This window comes from Larus michahellis, chromosome Z, assembly GCF_964199755.1.
Source record: "Larus michahellis chromosome Z, bLarMic1.1, whole genome shotgun sequence".
NCBI lineage: Eukaryota > Metazoa > Chordata > Aves > Charadriiformes > Laridae > Larus > Larus michahellis.
In genome coordinates this window covers 50,537,831-50,556,309 of record NC_133930.1, presented here as the reverse complement: position 1 = coordinate 50,556,309, position 18,479 = coordinate 50,537,831, and the positions used below count along the sequence as shown (strand labels likewise).

Sequence of the window (18,479 nt, the reverse complement as noted above, 5' to 3'; positions counted from 1 at the left end):
GTTGCACGTAGAATAGTTAGTACAGGCAATCTTTAAACCCCGTTTCAATTTTTAAAGCAATAGTAACACATCATTCTGAATTTTTTCTTCCTCAGGAGAGCTGCAACAAGAAAACCAGCCTCTAATGGATAAAGGAATGGAGAAGCTAGAAGGAGAAATGTATGCAAGCTGGAGTACCCAGTATTACAGCATTCAAAGAGGTATTTGCAAGAGCTAGTGCTGGCAGTAAAACTGATATTTAGGAGAATCACATGAAGCTTGAGGTGGAAGAGGATATCCTTACTGTACTGAAGAGTAACTAAGTTACATGCTATTAAGAAAGGCCACCCATTTCATGCTGGAACTACCTTTGGTTTTCTGATGCCAGTTATTTCAACTTAATGAAGAACAGAAGTGGTCTCAGTAAGACTTGTGCTGCTCAAACAATATAATATGATGTATGGCTTCTGAGTTCATTAACCAAACATGTTAATTTTGGGCTTAAGGATCTTGGCATATAATTTAGAGATGTACCACATTTATTTAAAGGCATGTCAATTTATCTTCTTTAATGTGTTTACCCTTATACTCTGTTCCCAATGTTTTAAAGAGCATTCCTTTCTGGTGTTAGCAAGTTCATTTGTTCAAACACATTTCCTTTGGTAATAAAGTTTCTGTAGCAAATAAAGAGCTTTTGACTAATTCTCAAAATACAGATAGATTACAAAGCACCCAACTTAAAGCACTTGGTTTTTACAAATTATTTTTCTATATTTGAGATAATTGTGGTAGCTCTAAAAAAATTCTATGTTGAATGAATTCTAAGACTACAATTGCATCAAATTCACATATCCCTAGAGAACTGCAGATTGAAAATGTGAGAACCTACTTAATCCACAGTGAAATAATTTTACTGCATTCCCGGTCAGAGTGTTGTCCCTCTGCATGTAATAAACAAAAGTCTGAGGCATAATTCAAGTCTTCTGTCTTATCTTCTCAATGGTTTTTAACATTCTGTAAGCAAGTAAGATGCTAACTAAGAATCACTATAGCTTGAGTCCATGGGGACAGCTGCTCTTGGCAATAGCAGAGAGCTTTGTATTTATCCCTAAGTTATCCCCTAACAGGTAATATTTAAATTAGATTGTTTCCCACATTGAAGAAAGCAGCATTCTCCTCAGTCTGAGATTTTCCTCCATGACCCTTTTCATACATGAATAACCCATGTCACACATATAGGGTGAAAATTAGAATTAGAATCATAGAATTGTTAGGGTTGGAAGGGACCTTAACAAGGGACCTTGGGCAGGGACATCTCCCACTAGATCAGGTTGCTCAGAGCCCTGTCCAGCCTGGCCTTAAAGACTTCCAGGGATGGGGCTTCCACCACCTCTCTGGGCAACCTGTTCCAGTGTCTCACCACCCTCAGGGTGAAGAACTGCTTCCTAACGTCCAGTCTGAATTGTCCCATCTCTAGTTTTAATCCATTCCCTCTAGTCCTACCATTACCCGACATCCTAAAAAGTCCCTCACCAGCTTTCTTGTAGGCACCCTTAAGATACTGCTAGGCCACTACAAGGTCTCCTCGGAGCCTTCTTTTCTCCAGACTGAACAACCCCAACTGTCTCAGCCTGTCCTCATAGGAGATGTGCTCCAGCCCTCTGGCCATCCTTGTGGCCCTTCTCTGGACACGTTCCAGCACGTCCATATCTTTCGTTTAGTAGGGGCTCCAGAATTGGATGCAGTACTCCAGGTGGGGTCTCACGAGAGTGGAGTAGAGGGGGAGAATCACCTCCCTCAACCTGCTGGACATGCTTCTCCTGATGCGGCCCAGGATACGATTGGCTTTCTGGACTGCTAGTGCATGCTGACGGCTCATGTTGAGCCTCTCGTCCACCAGCATCCCCAAGTCCTTTTCTTCAGGGCTGCTCTCAAAGCCAGTCACTGCCCAGCCTATATCGGTGCTTGGGATTGCCCCGACCCAGATGGAGGACCTTGCACTTGGTCTTGTTGAACTTCAGGAGGTCGGCATGGGCCCACCTCTGCAGCCTGTCAAGGTCCCCCTGGATGGCATCCCTTCCCTCCAGCATGTCAGCTGCCCCACACAGCTTGATGTTATCAGCAAACTTGCTGAGGGTGCACTCTATGCCACTGTCCGTGTTGCTGACGAAGATGTTAAACAAGACCGGCCCCAGTACTGATCCTTGAGGGACTCCACTTGTCACTGGCCTCCACTTGGACATGGACCCCTTGATAGCCACTCTTTGGGTGCAGCCGTCAAGCCAGTTCTTTATCCACTGAATTGTCACTCCATCAAACCCATATTGTATCAGCTTGGAGACCAGGATGCCATGCAGGACGGGCTTTGCTCAGGTCCAGGTAAATGACGTCAGTTGCTCTCCCCTTGTCTATTGATGTTGTGACCTTCTCATAGAAGGCCACCAGGTTTGTCAGGCACGATTTGCCCTTGGTGAAGCCATGTTGATTGTACCCAGTCGCCTCTTCATTATTCTTCTGCCTCAGCAGTGCCTCCAGGAGGACCTGCTCCATAATCTTACCAGGCATGGAGGTTAGACTGAGTGGCCTGAACTTGGCCTGAGAGGCCTGGTTCATCCTTCTTTCCCTTTTTGAAAATGGGGATTATGTTTCCCCTTTTCCAGTCAGTGGGGCTTCACCAGACTGCCATGACTTTTGGAATATAATAGAGAGCGGTTTAGCAACCTCATCCGCCAGTTCCTTCAGTACCCGTGGGTGTATCCCATCAGGTCCCATGGACTTGTTCACTTTCAGGTTCATCAGATGGTCACGAACCTGATCTTCACTTACGATGGGCAGTTCTGTCCAACCCCTGCCATTGTCTTCTGTGATGCTGGGAGTGTGGCTGGAGCCCTTGCCAGTGAAGACTGAGGAAAAGAAGTCATTGAGAACCTCGGCCTTCTCCATATCACTTGTCACCAGCTCCCCCGTTTCCTTTCTGAGGGGGCCCACACCCTCCCTAGTCGTCTTCTTACCATTAATGTACCTATAGAAATTTTTGCTGTTTCGCTTGATCTCCTTGGCTAGATTTAATTCTAATGAGCTTTAGCTTTTCGCACCAGGTCTCTTGCTGTTCAGACAGCTTCCTTATGTGCCCCCCATTCTAGCTGTCCTTTCTTCCACTCCTTATAAAGTTTCTTTTTGTGTGACAGTGTGTCCAGGAGCTCCCTGTTCATCCAGGCAGGTCTCCTAGCATTCTTTCCTGCCTTCCTCTTTGTCGGTATAGTTTGCTCCTGGACACAGAGAAGGTGATCCGTGAATACTGACCAGCTGTCCTGGGCCCCTCTAGAGCTTTGTCCCACAGCACTTTGGCCGGCAGATCCCTGAAGAGATCAAAGTCTGCGTGCCTAAAGTACAGGGTCGTAAGCTTGGAATATATCCTTCTAGTTGCCCTGAGGATCTTAAATTCTATTGCTTCGTGGTCACTGCGGACAAGGTTATCGCTGAGTCTCATGTTGGTCACCAGTCCTTCCCTGTTGGTGAGAACGAGGTCCAGCATAGCACCTTTTCTTGTTGGTTCCCCTACCATTTGGAGGAGGAAGTTGTCGTCTGTGCATTCCAGGAACATTCTGGATTGCTGGTGCCTTGCTGTGTTGTCCCTCCAGCAGATGTCAGGGTGGCTGAAATCCCCCACGAGGACCAGGGCCTGTGAATGGGAAGCCACTTCCATCTGCCTATGGAGGGCCTCATCTGCTTGGCTCTGCTGGTCAGGTGGCCTGTAGCAGGTGACCTTCCCCTGTCTTCCCTTTAATCTTAACCCATACACTCTCAACGAGCTCCTTGTCCTTCCCCATGTGGAGCTCTATTCTTATACACAAACCATTTTCCCTATTTTTCACATTGGCAATCATAAATTAATGTTGATGCAGATTTCCAACATCAATGTTCAAAGGAAATTTTGTCCCCATTGTGTTTCTCTTATGACATCTTATAGGGCTAAGGGACAACTTGTAAAAAGACATTTCTTGAATTGTCCCTGCTCTATTTGTTCACTAGATTGCAGCAAACTACTGCAAGTAGTACAAAAAGGTTGCCAGATTTTTTGTTTAGATAACTCTGTGAAAATACATTTGTATAAAAGAATTAGTGAACACAGCTGTGACCCCTTATAAGTGCATTTTTTTTTCCCTACAAACAGGAAATAACACCCTTTGAACAAACTATAACGCTTCCAAAGTAACCTTTCATGCTCTTCTACAATAAGACAAAATAGAAAATATGACACCCCCCCCCAAAAAAGAGAAAAAGCTGTTAATATTATCTTCAGCAACTCCTCCCCATTCCATACAGTGACTAGGTTTAGCAGTTTCAGAGTTTTAGAAGTGTATCAAAGTGGCATAAGTACAAATAAAACAGAACTTACCTCTGGATCAAGGATATCCGCTAGCTGTAACGATCTTTCATCACTGGGATCTTTTACCCTTAATTTCCATTTAAGATTAGAAGAAACTAATAAAAAAAGATCATCATCATAACTAGTGACCAACTGTGCATTTCAGCTTTGGGCTGGCTTCCCTTACCAACCTTCTTCCTCAAAACTGACACTTCAAGTACCATTAAGCGCCCACCAGAAGAGTTTACTGAAGTCACAACCATACATTATAGAATCAATATATTGTAACAGATTTTATACAATTTACATTCTAGAAAATTGTTTGAAATTTCAAAATTATTTAAATTTTTTATATAACTTCTAACTTCACAAGGCAGCTACTTTCTGAAGTATTGCTCTACAAATATTCAGTGTGGTGAAGCACTTACAGACACACTTCACAGATGCTGTCAGCAGCACATGGCATCTATATCATCTTTCATAACAGCTGACAGAAATTACATGTGCATCTTCCACTTACTTTCTTTAGGTTTGTTCTCTTATGTCTGCAACTTGTGTAAACAATGGTATTTACATGGGACATTCCCACTAAGATGCTCCACCACCATTATAAGCACATTTTGTTTTAAAATTTTATCTCCTGTTTTCCCTACCTTAGATACAAATTGAGACTGATCAAGAACTCCTACATACATACACCAACACAACCCCAAAGTGAAGGAATGAGGAGCCTGTCAGCATGGGGAATATACAGATAGTGTAGCAGGCTGGCACAGTTGCTTCCTTCAGGGACCTATGATAAACTAGACACAGTAACAGCAGAAACATCATCATTGTACACTTGATCAACTTTACAAAAATTCTTAACAAAACGTTTTCACTTCAGGAATTTCAGACCTTTGTAGTTCATGTTCTTTCCTTTACACCTGTTATATGATCCCAGAAGAACAAAATACCACACAGAAGAGCTAACTGGGAACTGTGTCATCATGGCCTTCCATAATTAGTTTCAATCAAGCTGCCTGCCTAGAATTCGTTTCTTGCTGACTGGAAGAAAGGGACATTGATGCCAGCCTGCCCACCTGAGCAGGTTTATTTAGAAAAAAAACCAAACAAAATCAAGCCCACAATCAAACAACAGTTGAAGTTCTTTAAACAAGAGTTACAAATAAAAAGCAACTCCCTGCAAGCCCCAACCTGCTGGCTCATGGAATCTCTCCCAAAATAAATTTATCTTTCTAGCAAGTTCTTTTGGTATATTGTATCACTAACAAATCAATGCTAGTCCATAAAACCATTAAAGTATGCCAAGCCAGCTCAAGTGGTTTGGGGCTAAGGCAATTTGTTGTCATCTGCTACAGTAATCAGCCAAATACATAGAATGCAAAAGCATTAGCCAGTGTCTCCAGTGTGTGTTTTGCTTAAAGGGATTCAGAAAAGTTTACTTAGCTGACTTCAAATGTTTCTTAAATTTTTTAATAATGCTACCCTCTACCTAGGGGTCAAAAAAAATTAATATTAAAAGCCCAATAGAATTGGATCTGGATTTATCGATGTTCTTCTGATTTCACTATCACCATGTCAGCAGTTGCACTCTTTTCCAGTTCCAGTGCATATGGGTTATACTCTTCTTCAAGTTTTCTCTTCCAGATTTTAACTAGGGAATATTTGGGGAAAAAAAAAACAAAAACAAACAAACAAACAACAAACAGGTTACTGTATAATACTTGAGGAAAAACTTAAAATGAAAAGTCACGTTGATTCTCTACTTCCTCCTGAAAGTAAGTGCTGAGATAAGTTGGCACATGGGCATGTACGCCACGTGACATCAGATGACACATGACAGAATACTTTAGGAGTGATGGGATCCATTGAGGTCCCATTGTCCAGCGCTCTATTCAAGCAAGGTTAACTCTGAAGGTGGATCCAACTTTAAAAAAACCTACGAAGTTTTCAAAACTTTCAAAGAAGCTTTAAATTGCCTAGTATCTGTGATAACTGTCATTGTCTGGGGACTGTATGAACAGAGCTGAAGGAATGTGTTTTGAGAAGTGGAAGGCCTTTACAAAATATGAACAATTCTGGACAGGAAGATGCATCTCAAACAGGCTTCAATACAAAACTTAAGTCCACCATACTTACACATTATGCACTTCTAGATAAAAACTTAAAAAGTTTTTTAATAAATAGAAATAATAAGGAGCTCTGTTAAGCCTCCTTGGACAAAGCAATGAGTGCCACTTGCCATCAGTGGATTTCAGAGAATAATTTGCTCTAAGACTTTCTCAGCAAGAGCCAACCTCAGGTTTATAAAATTAGTGGGTGGAATTCACAGAAAAGGAGAATTTCACCCCTTACTAACCACTAAAGTGTCAGGTGTCATTTGTTTCAGTGAAAATGGTAGAATTGAAACACACTTTGAATGAAACCTGAACCAAAAACAAGTCAGTAAATACTCACTATAATTTGGTACATCCTCATCAGAGTCCTTGGAAGATGTTTTACCAGTTTCTGATAGACCGTTTTTTTCATATTCAGTGGTTAAGATGCTGGGTTGAGTTTCTCTTAGTCCTCCATCAGCTTCTTCCTCTAAAGCTGCTATCATATCTTTGTAGGCCTTCCTGGCCTCTGTTGTCAGTTGTACCATTCTATGAAAATGGTCCTATGGAAACAGAAAATATTAGTAGAGATTAAATCATACAGTAAGTTTTAACATCTCCATGAAAATCTGTAATGAATAGTCCTTACTCAGAACATGTATGTTCATATATAAAAGTTGTGCAGCTAAGTATGTATAAAGACATGAAAACCAAACCATTTACAAGCATTTATACAAACAGGAAGAGATGGCCAATCTAGTTTCTTGACCAGTGCTGAGTGGCTGTACTTCTAAAATCAATTTTTCATATAAGCCACTGACCTGGCATAAAGAGTGTTAAGCGTGCAAAAGCAAAACAAACAAAACAAAAAGTCAGAGTATTTTTTTTCCCTTAACAGGTGAAAAGTAAAGCTAAGCAAAACCATGAACCTACATATTTAGCTTACCTGAGCACCATCATAGCTAAAAATTCCCACCACACTCACAGGCACTGCTTTGTTCACACAGCGGCCTAGGGCCTTGCGATTAAGGGCAAAAACAAACGGGATATTCTGTTCACAGGCGCAGTCAATAATGTTGTGTAGAGTCTCATCCAACCCACCTGAAGCAGACAAAAGAATTAGCAAAGAATGACACTATTCAAGCCGATTATAACTAAAGGCCAGTACAGTTAAACGATGGCAAAAAATACCCCAAGATTATAGGTGCGTTTTGAAATCACAAAAGTTTATAGGAAAAAAATAGAGATTTCAATAATAGTGTTAAATCTCCATTTTTAAAGCAGAATTTGACATTTTTTTCTTAATTCTTAATTAGCAGTCTCCTTAGACTGACAGTATTCCATATTTTGTTATATGTGTAGTATAGTCTAACGTAGTATTAAAAAGAAGAGCCATCTGCTAAGAAATTATTTAGAAGTTAGTAGAAAGTAAAGACAATAATTACAATAAATTTTAAACAAACTATCACTGACAACTTATTGTCAATCTGTGGCCTAGAAGAGACTGAAACAGCAGGACTTCTTGTGGTGGTACAGCTGGCATCAGTAACCTTTGTGTCCTCTCAGCTGTGCTAGGACAATCTTTTGTGCAGCTGTACTGCAAATTGATAACTAAACAGATTCTAGCTTCAGATAATTTCTCCCACCCCTGACAGTCTTGTGCAGCTCACACTACAGCTGCACACCAGTAAACAATCTAAAGAGGGAAGACACCTTTATATGACTGGATTTCCAAGGCTACTCAAATAAATTGCTCCGATGATAATACTGCTGTCTGTATACCGAGTCTGCTTTTTCACATTTCTTTTATTAAACAAACGTATATTTTTTCAAACTTATTTACCCTTTGACATAATCTTTTCACAGTTAGGAGAGATGATGACACACTTCAGTTTTTTCAGCTTCAGATGTTTCAAAACTTCTCTAAGACCCATAACAAGTCTGCGTTTTATCTTGGCCTTTACTGGGTCTTTCTGATACAAGCGATCTTGGAAACGAACCAGTTCTTTTAAGAGATCTGTCACACAACTGTCAACTTCTTTACTAAGTACCTGGCTGCAATAACTGGAAAAAAGAATCGATTAAATGTTAAAACCCCTAAAATTACTAATATGTAACACATAAATATATAATATGTAAAATAGAAACAGTTTACCTTCTGTCTTTGTCTTTTTTCTATTTCCACTCCAAACACACTTGTTATATACATGAAAACACAAATTTACTTAAGATTTTTTTCAGGGACTGAGAATGTATAGAAAGTTTTGTTACTTGTGGTATCTGTCTCCCCTACCAAACCATACTAAAAATACATACACACATGTACAATAAACCTATATATATATGTTTTATACCAATTTGTACATATGTACATAAGTTTTTCTATTGAAGCATTTTTCTGAGGGCATTTATTTTGACCTACATAAATCAAAGTACAGCCACCAAAATATAAAATGCTAATTTACTTCTTAACAAAGATGGAAATCTGGATCAAACTACTCCTCCCCAGGTTCATAGTTTTTGTCTGTCATCCTATTTCACTTACCAACTACAGCCTTGTGGGGTTCAAAAGGAAAAGATAATAACAGATCTATTTCATGCTTCTAGTGACCCCTGGGAAAGATCAGGGCTCCAAATTATTTCCCTCCCCCAAATTTTACACAAAAAATGTTCAGTAAAGAAGGGTCTCAAAGAGAAAAATTAAAGATATCTCAACTGCACAGTCAACAGAAAGGTGCCAAGTGGCAAATTCACATAAGATTATGAGAAGAGATACCTGGATTTAAAGATACAATTATCTCAAAATTTTATTTAAATTACAAGAGTTTTTATTTATTATTTCCAGTTGATTTCACTAAGTGTCAAAGACAAGTCTACTAAACCAATGAAAATCTAATCTAGAGACACAAAATAGTCCAAGCTTTGCTGAATGCTCTACATCCTATAATAAGTAGGTAGGACTCAGTTGCCCTGGGCATATTCAACCCAAACCGTGCTTTCAGTAAAAGTGTTGCATAGACATAAATTTAAGTCATTTTTAATGCAGTTGTAAGTTGAATTAGAACTAACACATGGCATCAGGAAGTTAAAGAATGGACGTAGCAATATCAACCTTTACTATAACATGAATTGCAAAAAGGCCAGCTGTGCCTTTTTGGGAGGAAAACTAAAACGCTGCTTACCTAAAGTAATTGTTTTAAACTGTCATGACTGGATCTCTGCCCTCTTCACATATAGTAATGATTATTTCTCCTTTTATAAGGAAACACATATACACATCTGTTTAAACAAACTAAAAGTGTTTGCACATCATAACCTCTAAATCTTTCCTTTCTTTCTCTGCCTAGCTATAACATGAAAATATCATCTGGCTAGTCACATTCTTTACATTTTTGCCATTTGGTCTGGCAGAAGAAAACCAAAGTACACACTAAAAGTAAGTAAGGTGTACTACTCTTTTCCCTAAAATAATAAACTGGCATTCCATTTATTTAAAATAAGGTACTTTAACAGCAGCTCCTTATCCTTCCTTAGCCTCTAATGAATTTCTGATCTTTTTTTTCCTTCAAGAAACATGCATTTTGAAGTGAGAATTACAGCCATGTACAGAAATATATGTATCTCTGGATATGATTTCTTTGTTTGTGTGTCAGCTTACAGAAAAACTGAAAAAGAACTTAGAACCTTCAGCCTAAACTCCAATTAGTGTAGCACAAAACACACTTGAAGTATCTTGTTTGAAAAATGCCATATCAGTGGTACTGTGGAAAAACAGACAACGATACAATTGATACTTACTCTCTAAACTTCCTGCTATGGATTTTTGGAAGATTGGAGGTTAGCTGCTTTGAAGTCATAGAACCTTCTGTAGATTCCTTGATCCCTGTGTTCTCCAGAAACCCTTCAGCAACTTGTGTTACAGGAACAGCTACCATGTAAATAAAGATATTTCAATAAAAAGACAGATCAAAAAGCACTGTGAAGAGACAAAAAAGTTGCCAAGTATATCTTGAAGAGTCATTACTTCAGTATCACAACAGTCTGTGGTAGTAGGGGAACCGGTAATACATTTTTTATCTCTTAGTTTTTATTACCATACCTCTTTTTAAACAGATTGCCGGAAAGAGATGCAGGGACTCTCATTACAACATATAATAAATCAAACAGGCACAAAAGTATGGAACATTAATCAGAATCCCAATTACTCAACTACATTGACTATCAACTTTGGCAGACTTTAAAATCTTGATAAGCCCAAACTGAATCTTAGAAAATTCTGAAGTGAGAGTTTTCATTTGGTACACATTTTTGAAAGTACTATGTGTGCGCATTCTCAAACCTCCATCTACATACTTGTCCTGGTTTGAGCAACAAAGGACCAATTTATCTTCTAATACTTTGGAAAACTGCACTTTTAGAAGAGCTAGTGTCTCAATTTGAGAAAATATTTACTTTATAGCCAGCTATGGTATGTAGATTTCAAGGTATCAGTGTTTTCAAGTTAGCTTGATGCAGGGATGAGAAGGAGTGAGACCTGGGCACTTGACCCAAGCTGGCCAACAGTATTACTTCATAACATGAATGTCACATTCAATATAAATTAGAAAGTTTGCTGCAAAGTTCTCTCTTCCTTGACAGGAGTGATCCAGAGAATTTCTTGCCCCTGTGCTGGACCCCTGAGGCCTTCCCTTCCTGCCGAAGCCGTAGCACTCACAGTGTCTGACGTTTGCTGTCCACTGCTGGGAGTGTACAGCTTCCTGCTGGTAGAGCTGTCTGAGTATAATCCTTGTACATTTTATATTGGTATCGGGATCAATATTGGTACTTCAGTGTTATTAATGTTAATTATCGAGTCTTATTCTATGAAATCTCTTTATATTTCAACCCTAGGGTTTCCTTGTTTTTTCCCCCCAGTTGCCCTTCCCACGTGGGTAGGGGTCATCGGGTGATAGAATAATTGTCTAAATTACAATAAATTGTTGTGGGTTTCTCAAACCATAACAATACTGTATGATAGCCTTTTCTTGAAAGATACCTGCTTGACTACGCTGTGGAAACATTTCATCTTCAGTAATATTTTCTGCAGACCAACAAATATTATCTTCATCTTTTGGTACCACTGTCTGTTCTAACAGGTGTTGCTGTTTTCGTTGTTCTCTTTCTTTCAGAATAATCTAAATATAAAGACCAAACCAATTTAAAGTCACATAGATAGCAAAGCAGTTTGTCTTACCAAGTGCTTACATAAAGACCATTCATAAGGAAGTCTGGCACTATCATTCAAAGTTTACAGTATCTGTTTTGTTTTTTTTTTTTTAATTTGCACATAAAAAGAAGGAAAGATATTCCTAAATCTACAAATAACAGGACTTATTCCTTGATACCAACGTCTGGGTGGAGATAATAATTGCTCAGGATCAACTACAAGGGCAGAACTAAAGTTAAAGTGATGAATTGCTTCAATGCAGAGAAGCAGGTGAAAAAGTCTCACTCTTTACCTTACTAATTCACACCGTCAATTTGTAGCAATTCAGCCAACCGCTCAAGTACTTATACATATACGTATATATATATGCACAGTTACTCTGAGCCCTAATTCCCCTGTTAAAAATCTTGAGTCAGTCTAATAGATCGCTGTCTCTGAATTTGCTGGTTGAAGAAAAAGAGAAGAAATTACCATGGATAGCTAAGCTTTATGGTACACAGAAGGAAGAAAAGTAGAACGTATGCTGGATCCAAACATGCTATTGTAGGTGAATGCAATAATCAGTTTCCTGAAACTCATCTTCCTTCTCCGCTTTCATAACTGCTAAGAAGTATATAGCAGTATATATGACCATTAGCTCAGCAAATCTACCCAAAATTTGTAATTAATTACACCACAACATCTAATTGCTCAAGTAAATTTCTCCCTTTGCATTTGTCAATGAACAAAAGAACAAAAATAAGCTCCCTACCATACGCAGAACACAGCTATTACACAGACAAAGCAATCTTTGTCTTCTCAAACCTACTTTGGAAAATAGAGGGCATGAAGATAGAACAGCTGAAGACACAGTAATTAGTATCACTCCCCAGAGTTGTTATATATGTTGTTTATATTGCACAGTTCTCAAATTCAACTAAGCAGCACAGAATGACCACTAAACTACTTTCATTACCTCTGTAAGAATTGTTCTAGACCAAAAAGTGACCGAGCAATGGAGTGGTACCTCAAAATCCTCGATATAGAAGACATGATAGGAAGCAACACAAATGGGCAAAGAGGGAAGATACAAGAGAAATCACCAGGTGGATCTAACACTAGTTGCTGCAGAATCAGCTGAAGTTCTGGCTCAGAAGAGCACAGAAACGTTAAACACTACCTTTGTTTGATCCATTTTCCCCAGTCCTGCAAATACGCATATCTTATCCAAACCAAGTAAGATTTCTTTGGATCTTCCCCTAAATGATGTGTGGACACTTCTGTAGTGGCACTGCTTCAGCTATCAAGTGACTTAAATGAGAAAATATATTTTGGGGGAATTTGTATATGCTATTTAGCAAGACTCGCCTCTTCTCCCCAACCCGTTCCCCTTTTTTAAATGAAGGAAAGCTAAAACTGAATTTAGACAAGTGGATGCTGAGATGCAGATATCCATACCAGAAGGTTTAACAGATTCACAGAGTAACAATGAAGTTACATTAGCCTATTTGTACTATTTAAGGTAAAAATATGAGCACCTTTTTAAGACGTGTTGGTCTCTTTGCTTTAGGGACTTCTCTCTGTTTCCCTTTCTTTACCAAAGGAGCACTGGAATCCAAAGGGTTATGAGGCATCTTTCCTTGGTTTAACCGGTGACTTTTTGTGGCTGTAGCAGGTTGTTTAGAAAGCAATGGCATGGCACCACCAACTGAAATAAAAAAAGTCTGCATCAGACAACCATAAACAATATCTAAACTAGAATCCAATGCAAGTTTCATGACTGGATTAGGCCTAGCACATACATATTAAAATTGTGTTGTGTCGCTATTAAGAATATTTACAGGCAATACTGTCTCATTAAATGATGTTATTTAATAAAGATACTCCTCCCAAAAGACTAACATGTTCTCTACTTTTATTATACAACTAAAATCACAAGCTCTGTCCCTGAACTCCCAAATGTAGTATTTGGTGAAATGTTGCACTCCAAGCTACCTTCAACACCACACCATGCCAGCTTGGTAACCTTCAGGAATCTCCACATTTCATAGTAACAGCATCTCCTCCTCCACAGATTCTGTACTGCGTTAAGATAAATCCTGAGCTGCAATATTACAGATTTTAGATTTAATAGCTGTAAATAATCTGGAGAACTTACTCCAACTATTTGTTACACCTTAATGAAGTGGATGAATTCCATTTGCAGATGGGTAATGAGTAATTGAAAGCTACAGTTAAGTCTCTTTTGCTTAACCAGCACAGCTCTCAGAAGATGTCTATTTTACTTGCATTTTTCTGAGGGTTTAGAGCACAGAATCTTTAAATGATGGGCCAAGTCACTGAACTTGGACTTTCCAAACCATGACCTCACACCCTAAAAACTACTCTCCTTCTTCGACTCACTATCAGTTGAGTAGGAATTGCTGTATCATGTGAGAGCACTTTGTCAAACTTCAGTTACCTGCAATACAAATGAGGTTACATTAGCAAGTCAATGAAGAGGATGAGATAAGTCTCAGTGGAATGTGCTTGACACCTTTGTGCCTCAGGCAACCTCTCTCCCCTAAACAACACCAAAGCTTCTGGCAGCTTGTTTTAAGCCATCTATCACACTTCCGAAGTATTATACGCTGATCCTCCAATACTGTAAGAAAGGCAGGTATTGTTTTTGCAATAGAGAAAAGCCGTTTCCATCAGAGCTGACATGATAAGGGAAGGACTAGACAAAGAGGCTCCAACAAAGGCTTGTAGAACATCTCCTACCCCACAGACAAAAGGACAAACTGATTCATACCGGATTCGTGTCTAGAAGGGTAGTCAAACATTTAACCAGGGCTAATGACATTGCGTAATTTCAACAAAAAGGAAAGAAATAAACTAGTCTGATAAGCCCTCTAGGTGTAGCATAAAAAGAAGTAAACAGAGGCAGGACATCCAGGAATAATTTCAGGTGCTCTGGACAGGCTCTGAACCCTGGAGTACCTAACCAATGGGAAACAGGGGAGGGAAAATTCAGCCAGCGTTAGGAAATAGAAAGGTGTGTTTCAAGAACCAAAAGTGTGCCTACTTGCTAGGTCACCCGCTCTTGCAAGAATGTTTAAATAAAATGTGTGTCGTATCGTTCACTGCCTGAGCCATTGTTATTGGATAAGGAGCATTTCTCACAATCTGGGTGCTTGTCCAGGATCCGAAGTCATCCCCTTGTCGCTGAAGGACAGAAAAACATGTCTCCTTGATTTCAACGGTCTCATGTATCATTGCCTGGAGCTCCAAAGGGAATCGAATAGGATCGCAAGACGAATAGGATCCCAAGACTTCGTAAGCGGCAGACCATACCAAAAACAAAGGGGGAAAAAATGAACTTAAGGCAGAAGGCACAGAGATTACCACCAGGCAACTCTGTGCACGGACCAAGGTAAGAAAGTTGGATTGTCTTAAGTATTGCCTTGGTGGTTGGGGACATTCTAAGAGATTTGATGGGTGTGAGTGACTGAGATGTACTGTGGTACGAAGTGAGTGTGGAGTCCAGATCCGCGGTTCTGTAGTCCCATGAGGGGTGCAGCTGGAGAAGAACGAAATGAAAGGAAGAAGTGTAAGAAAAGTCTCTGTTCAGAATGGGAAATAAGAATTCTAGGCCTAGGATGAAAAAGGGGATAATAAGAAAGACCCCGGAAACATTCCCCCAGACAGTCCTTTAGGGAGAATGTTGATGTTTTGGCATGATTCTTGTACAAGATATAAAGATAAAACGAAAATGATACGTTATTGTTGGTTTTGTTTGAACCGCATCCTGGGGGGTCCCAGGGGTGTCCCAGGGTGTCCTGTATCCAGCTTAGAGGATTCCAGGGGTGTCTGGGGCGGTGGGCGTCCTGGGGACATCCCTGGGGCTCCCGTGTCCATCCTGGGGGATCTTCGGGGTGTCCCAGGGGGACGTGTTTGCATTTGCATTTGAATTTGTTTGGACCAAAGAACCCATAAGACCTTCTAGTGTATTTTGGCCCAAATTTGGATCTGATGAAGACTAGATCTGTCAGACCTTAAACATGCATGTGGATAATAAGGAATCACCCTCATTAGAAGAATGTGAATATGCTTTTTGCTGGGTCAAGATGAATAGATTCAGGATTTGGGGACGTCAAAATCCATTCTATACGTTCGCAGCCCAAACCGTTCGTGATGTTTCAACTGAAAAAGAAGCTGAATCCCTTAAGTGTCCCTAAGTGAATCCCCCTTAGACTGTTACTTGGGGGTGAGGAAGAGGGGTGAATAACAGGGGAAGAGGACTGCCTCGACAACTCCTACCAGCAGCTCAAGGTTCACCAGGAGGGTGTTATCATTGTGGGATTTATGGAATCCCCTAATTTGTTTGGGCAAGTGCTAGAAAAAGTGCTTGAACAATTCAAACCTCCTTCAGGAGTAGCCCTGCTTCAGTATGTGGATGACTTATTGGTATCTGGGGAGAAAGAAGGCAGGGAAAAATAAGCCACAAAAGAGTTATTGAACTTTTTGGGACAGCAAGGTTTGAGGGTCTCAAAAACGAAACTGCAATATGTGGAAACAGAAGTGAAGTACCTAGGACATCTAGTCAGTGAAGGGAGTCGAAAAATAACTCCTGAAAGGATCAAAGGAATAGTAGACTTAACCTCTGCCAAAGACCAAGAAGGAACTGAGAAAATTTTTGGGGCTGACTGGGTACTTTAGACTGTGGATAGAGGGGTATGCTCAAAAGACTAAAGGACTATATTCCAAACTGTTAGCTGAAGAACGTAGCTGAAGAATGTATTGGTTTGGACAGGAGAAGAGGAGGATTTAGTGCAAGATTTAAAACAGAGCCTAATTAGAGCTCCAGTTTTAGCCTTATCTTCTTTGGAGAAACCTTTTCAACTATTTGTAACTGTAGACAAAGGGGCTGTGTTAGGAATGTTAACTCGAGATTTGGGGGATAAACGGCAGCCAGTGGCCTACTTATCTAAACTCAGATCCGGTCTCCCGAGGGTGGCCAGGGGAATGATAGAAGTTAGTAAACCTCACCAGTAAAAACCATTTTAGCGCAAACCATGGGAAAATGGCTAACTGATTCAAGAATACCAAAGTATGAAGGAATTTTAATTGAAAAGGCTGATTTGATTTTAACTACCAGCTCTTGCCTTAACCCAGCGAGCTTTATGTGGAAAGGAAAAGTAGAGGCAAAGGATGAAGAACTTACGCACGAATGCGTAGATGTAATTGAGTACCAGACTAGGATACGATCTGACTTAAGGGAAGAACCCCTGTCTGGGGGTCTTCATTTGTTTGTAGACGGTTCTTCAAGAGTGACAGAAGGAAAGAGGTGTAATGGATATGCGGTGGTGCATGGAATGAGCCAACAACTAAAAGCATCTGAAAAATTACCTAGTGCACGATCTGCTCAAACGTGTGAGATGTATGCCTTAAACCAGGCACTAAAGTTAACTGGAGAAGGGGAAGGAACAATTTATACAGACTCTTGTTATGCCTTTGGGGTAGTGCATACCTTTGGTAAAATTTGGGAAGAACGAGGACTAATAAATAGCAAAGAGAAAGAACTTGTACATGAAGAATGTACAAAGCAGGTGTTAGCTAATATATTAATACCAAGTGAAATAGCTGTTGTACATGTTAAAGGCCACCAGAGAGGCAATTCAATTACTGCAAGGGGAAATAGATTAGCCAACAAGGTGGCAAAAGAGGTGGCCTTGGGGCAGGAAACTATTAAGATTTACAATCTTGTTCCTCAAGTACCAACAGTAAGGACCCCATTGATATCCACTGAAAAAGAAAAGGAAGCAATGACAGAAGCAGGGGCAGTGGAGAAAGATGGTAAATGGATTCTGCCTGACGGAAGGGAAATGGTTAATAAACAAACAATGAGAGAAATAATGGCAGTGTTATATCAGGGAAGCCACTGGGGAACACATGCAATGTGTGATATAGTTTTGCAGAAGTATGGATGTTTTGGCATTTACATGGTAGCAAATCAAATCTGCAAAAGGTGCATTATTTGTAAGAAAATAAATAAGACGACCCTTAGAAAACAAGCCCGAGGAGGACGGGAACCAGGGTTAAGGCCATTCCAAAGTATACAAGTTGATTTTACTGAACTACCACCAATAGGCAGGTTTAAGTACCTCTTAGTCCTGGCAGATCACCTTACTGGATGGGTGGAAGCTTATCCCTTAGTCTCAGCAACAGCTGCAGGAGTGACATGAGTAATGATAGAGCAAATAATTCCTAGGTACGGAATAGTGGAAAATGAGTATTAAGCCATTTTACGTCAAAGGTGCTACAGGGACTGATGACAAGTTTAGGGATAACGTGGGATTATCACACTCCCTGGCACCCCCCATCATCTGGAAAGGTTGAAAGAATGAATCAAACCATTAAGAGGCAACTATCTAAATTGGTTCTTCAGACAAAATTACCATGGATTTTAAGTGTTTACCAATAGCACTATTAGGAATATGGACCTCCCCCAAAAAAGATTAAATGCTTTTTGGACTACCTTACGCTGGACATACAGGTGTGCCCACATTTGAAACCAAGGACGTGTTCCTTAAGAAATATATACTGGGGCTGTTGTCTTCTCTCTCTTTCCTCAGAATTAAAGGCATTCTTGCTCAAACTCCACCGCTGGAATTTGTCATTGACCTGTAAAAACCAGGGGACTGGGTACTAGTCAAGTCCTGGAAGGAGAGTAAGCTCCAACTGGAGTGGAAAAGACCATTCCAAGTACTCCTCACTACTGAAACGGCAGTAAGAACAGTGTAAAAACATTGGACTCACTACACCTGGCTAAAAGGACGAGTTGAATCCCCGCTGACAGATCCGG

The 18,479-nt window shown here is 40.0% G+C and overlaps 2 protein-coding genes across 16 annotated transcripts in view; one reads left to right on the top strand and one right to left on the bottom strand.

Moving 5' to 3' along the window:
• Nucleotides 1-950, top strand: part of SEMA4D (semaphorin 4D) — a 104,999-nt gene extending 104,049 nt beyond the window's left edge. For 4 of the 7 annotated variants that reach the window (XM_074570889.1, XM_074570893.1, XM_074570890.1 and 1 more), the window contains one exon: nt 96-950. In XM_074570889.1, the coding sequence (XP_074426990.1) occupies nt 96-125 (30 nt within the window). In that variant the 3' untranslated portion in view covers nt 126-950. The remainder of the gene's footprint in view (nt 1-95) is intronic. The other 3 variants (XM_074570892.1, XM_074570888.1, XR_012584988.1) reach the window with 2 other exon arrangements.
• A 3,621-nt stretch (nt 951-4,571) lies between these two features.
• SECISBP2 (SECIS binding protein 2) overlaps nt 4,572-18,479 on the bottom strand; it is a 34,614-nt gene continuing 20,706 nt past the window's right edge. For all 9 annotated transcript variants that reach the window (XM_074570881.1, XM_074570883.1, XM_074570876.1 and 6 more), the window contains 7 exons: nt 13,171-13,340; nt 11,483-11,621; nt 10,246-10,375; nt 8,291-8,511; nt 7,394-7,548; nt 6,809-7,010; nt 4,572-6,005 (listed from right to left, as the gene is read on the bottom strand). In XM_074570881.1, coding sequence (XP_074426982.1) covers nt 5,896-6,005; nt 6,809-7,010; nt 7,394-7,548; nt 8,291-8,511; nt 10,246-10,375; nt 11,483-11,621; nt 13,171-13,340 — 1,127 coding nt within the window. In that variant the 3' untranslated portion in view covers nt 4,572-5,895. The remainder of the gene's footprint in view (nt 6,006-6,808; nt 7,011-7,393; nt 7,549-8,290; nt 8,512-10,245; nt 10,376-11,482; nt 11,622-13,170; nt 13,341-18,479) is intronic.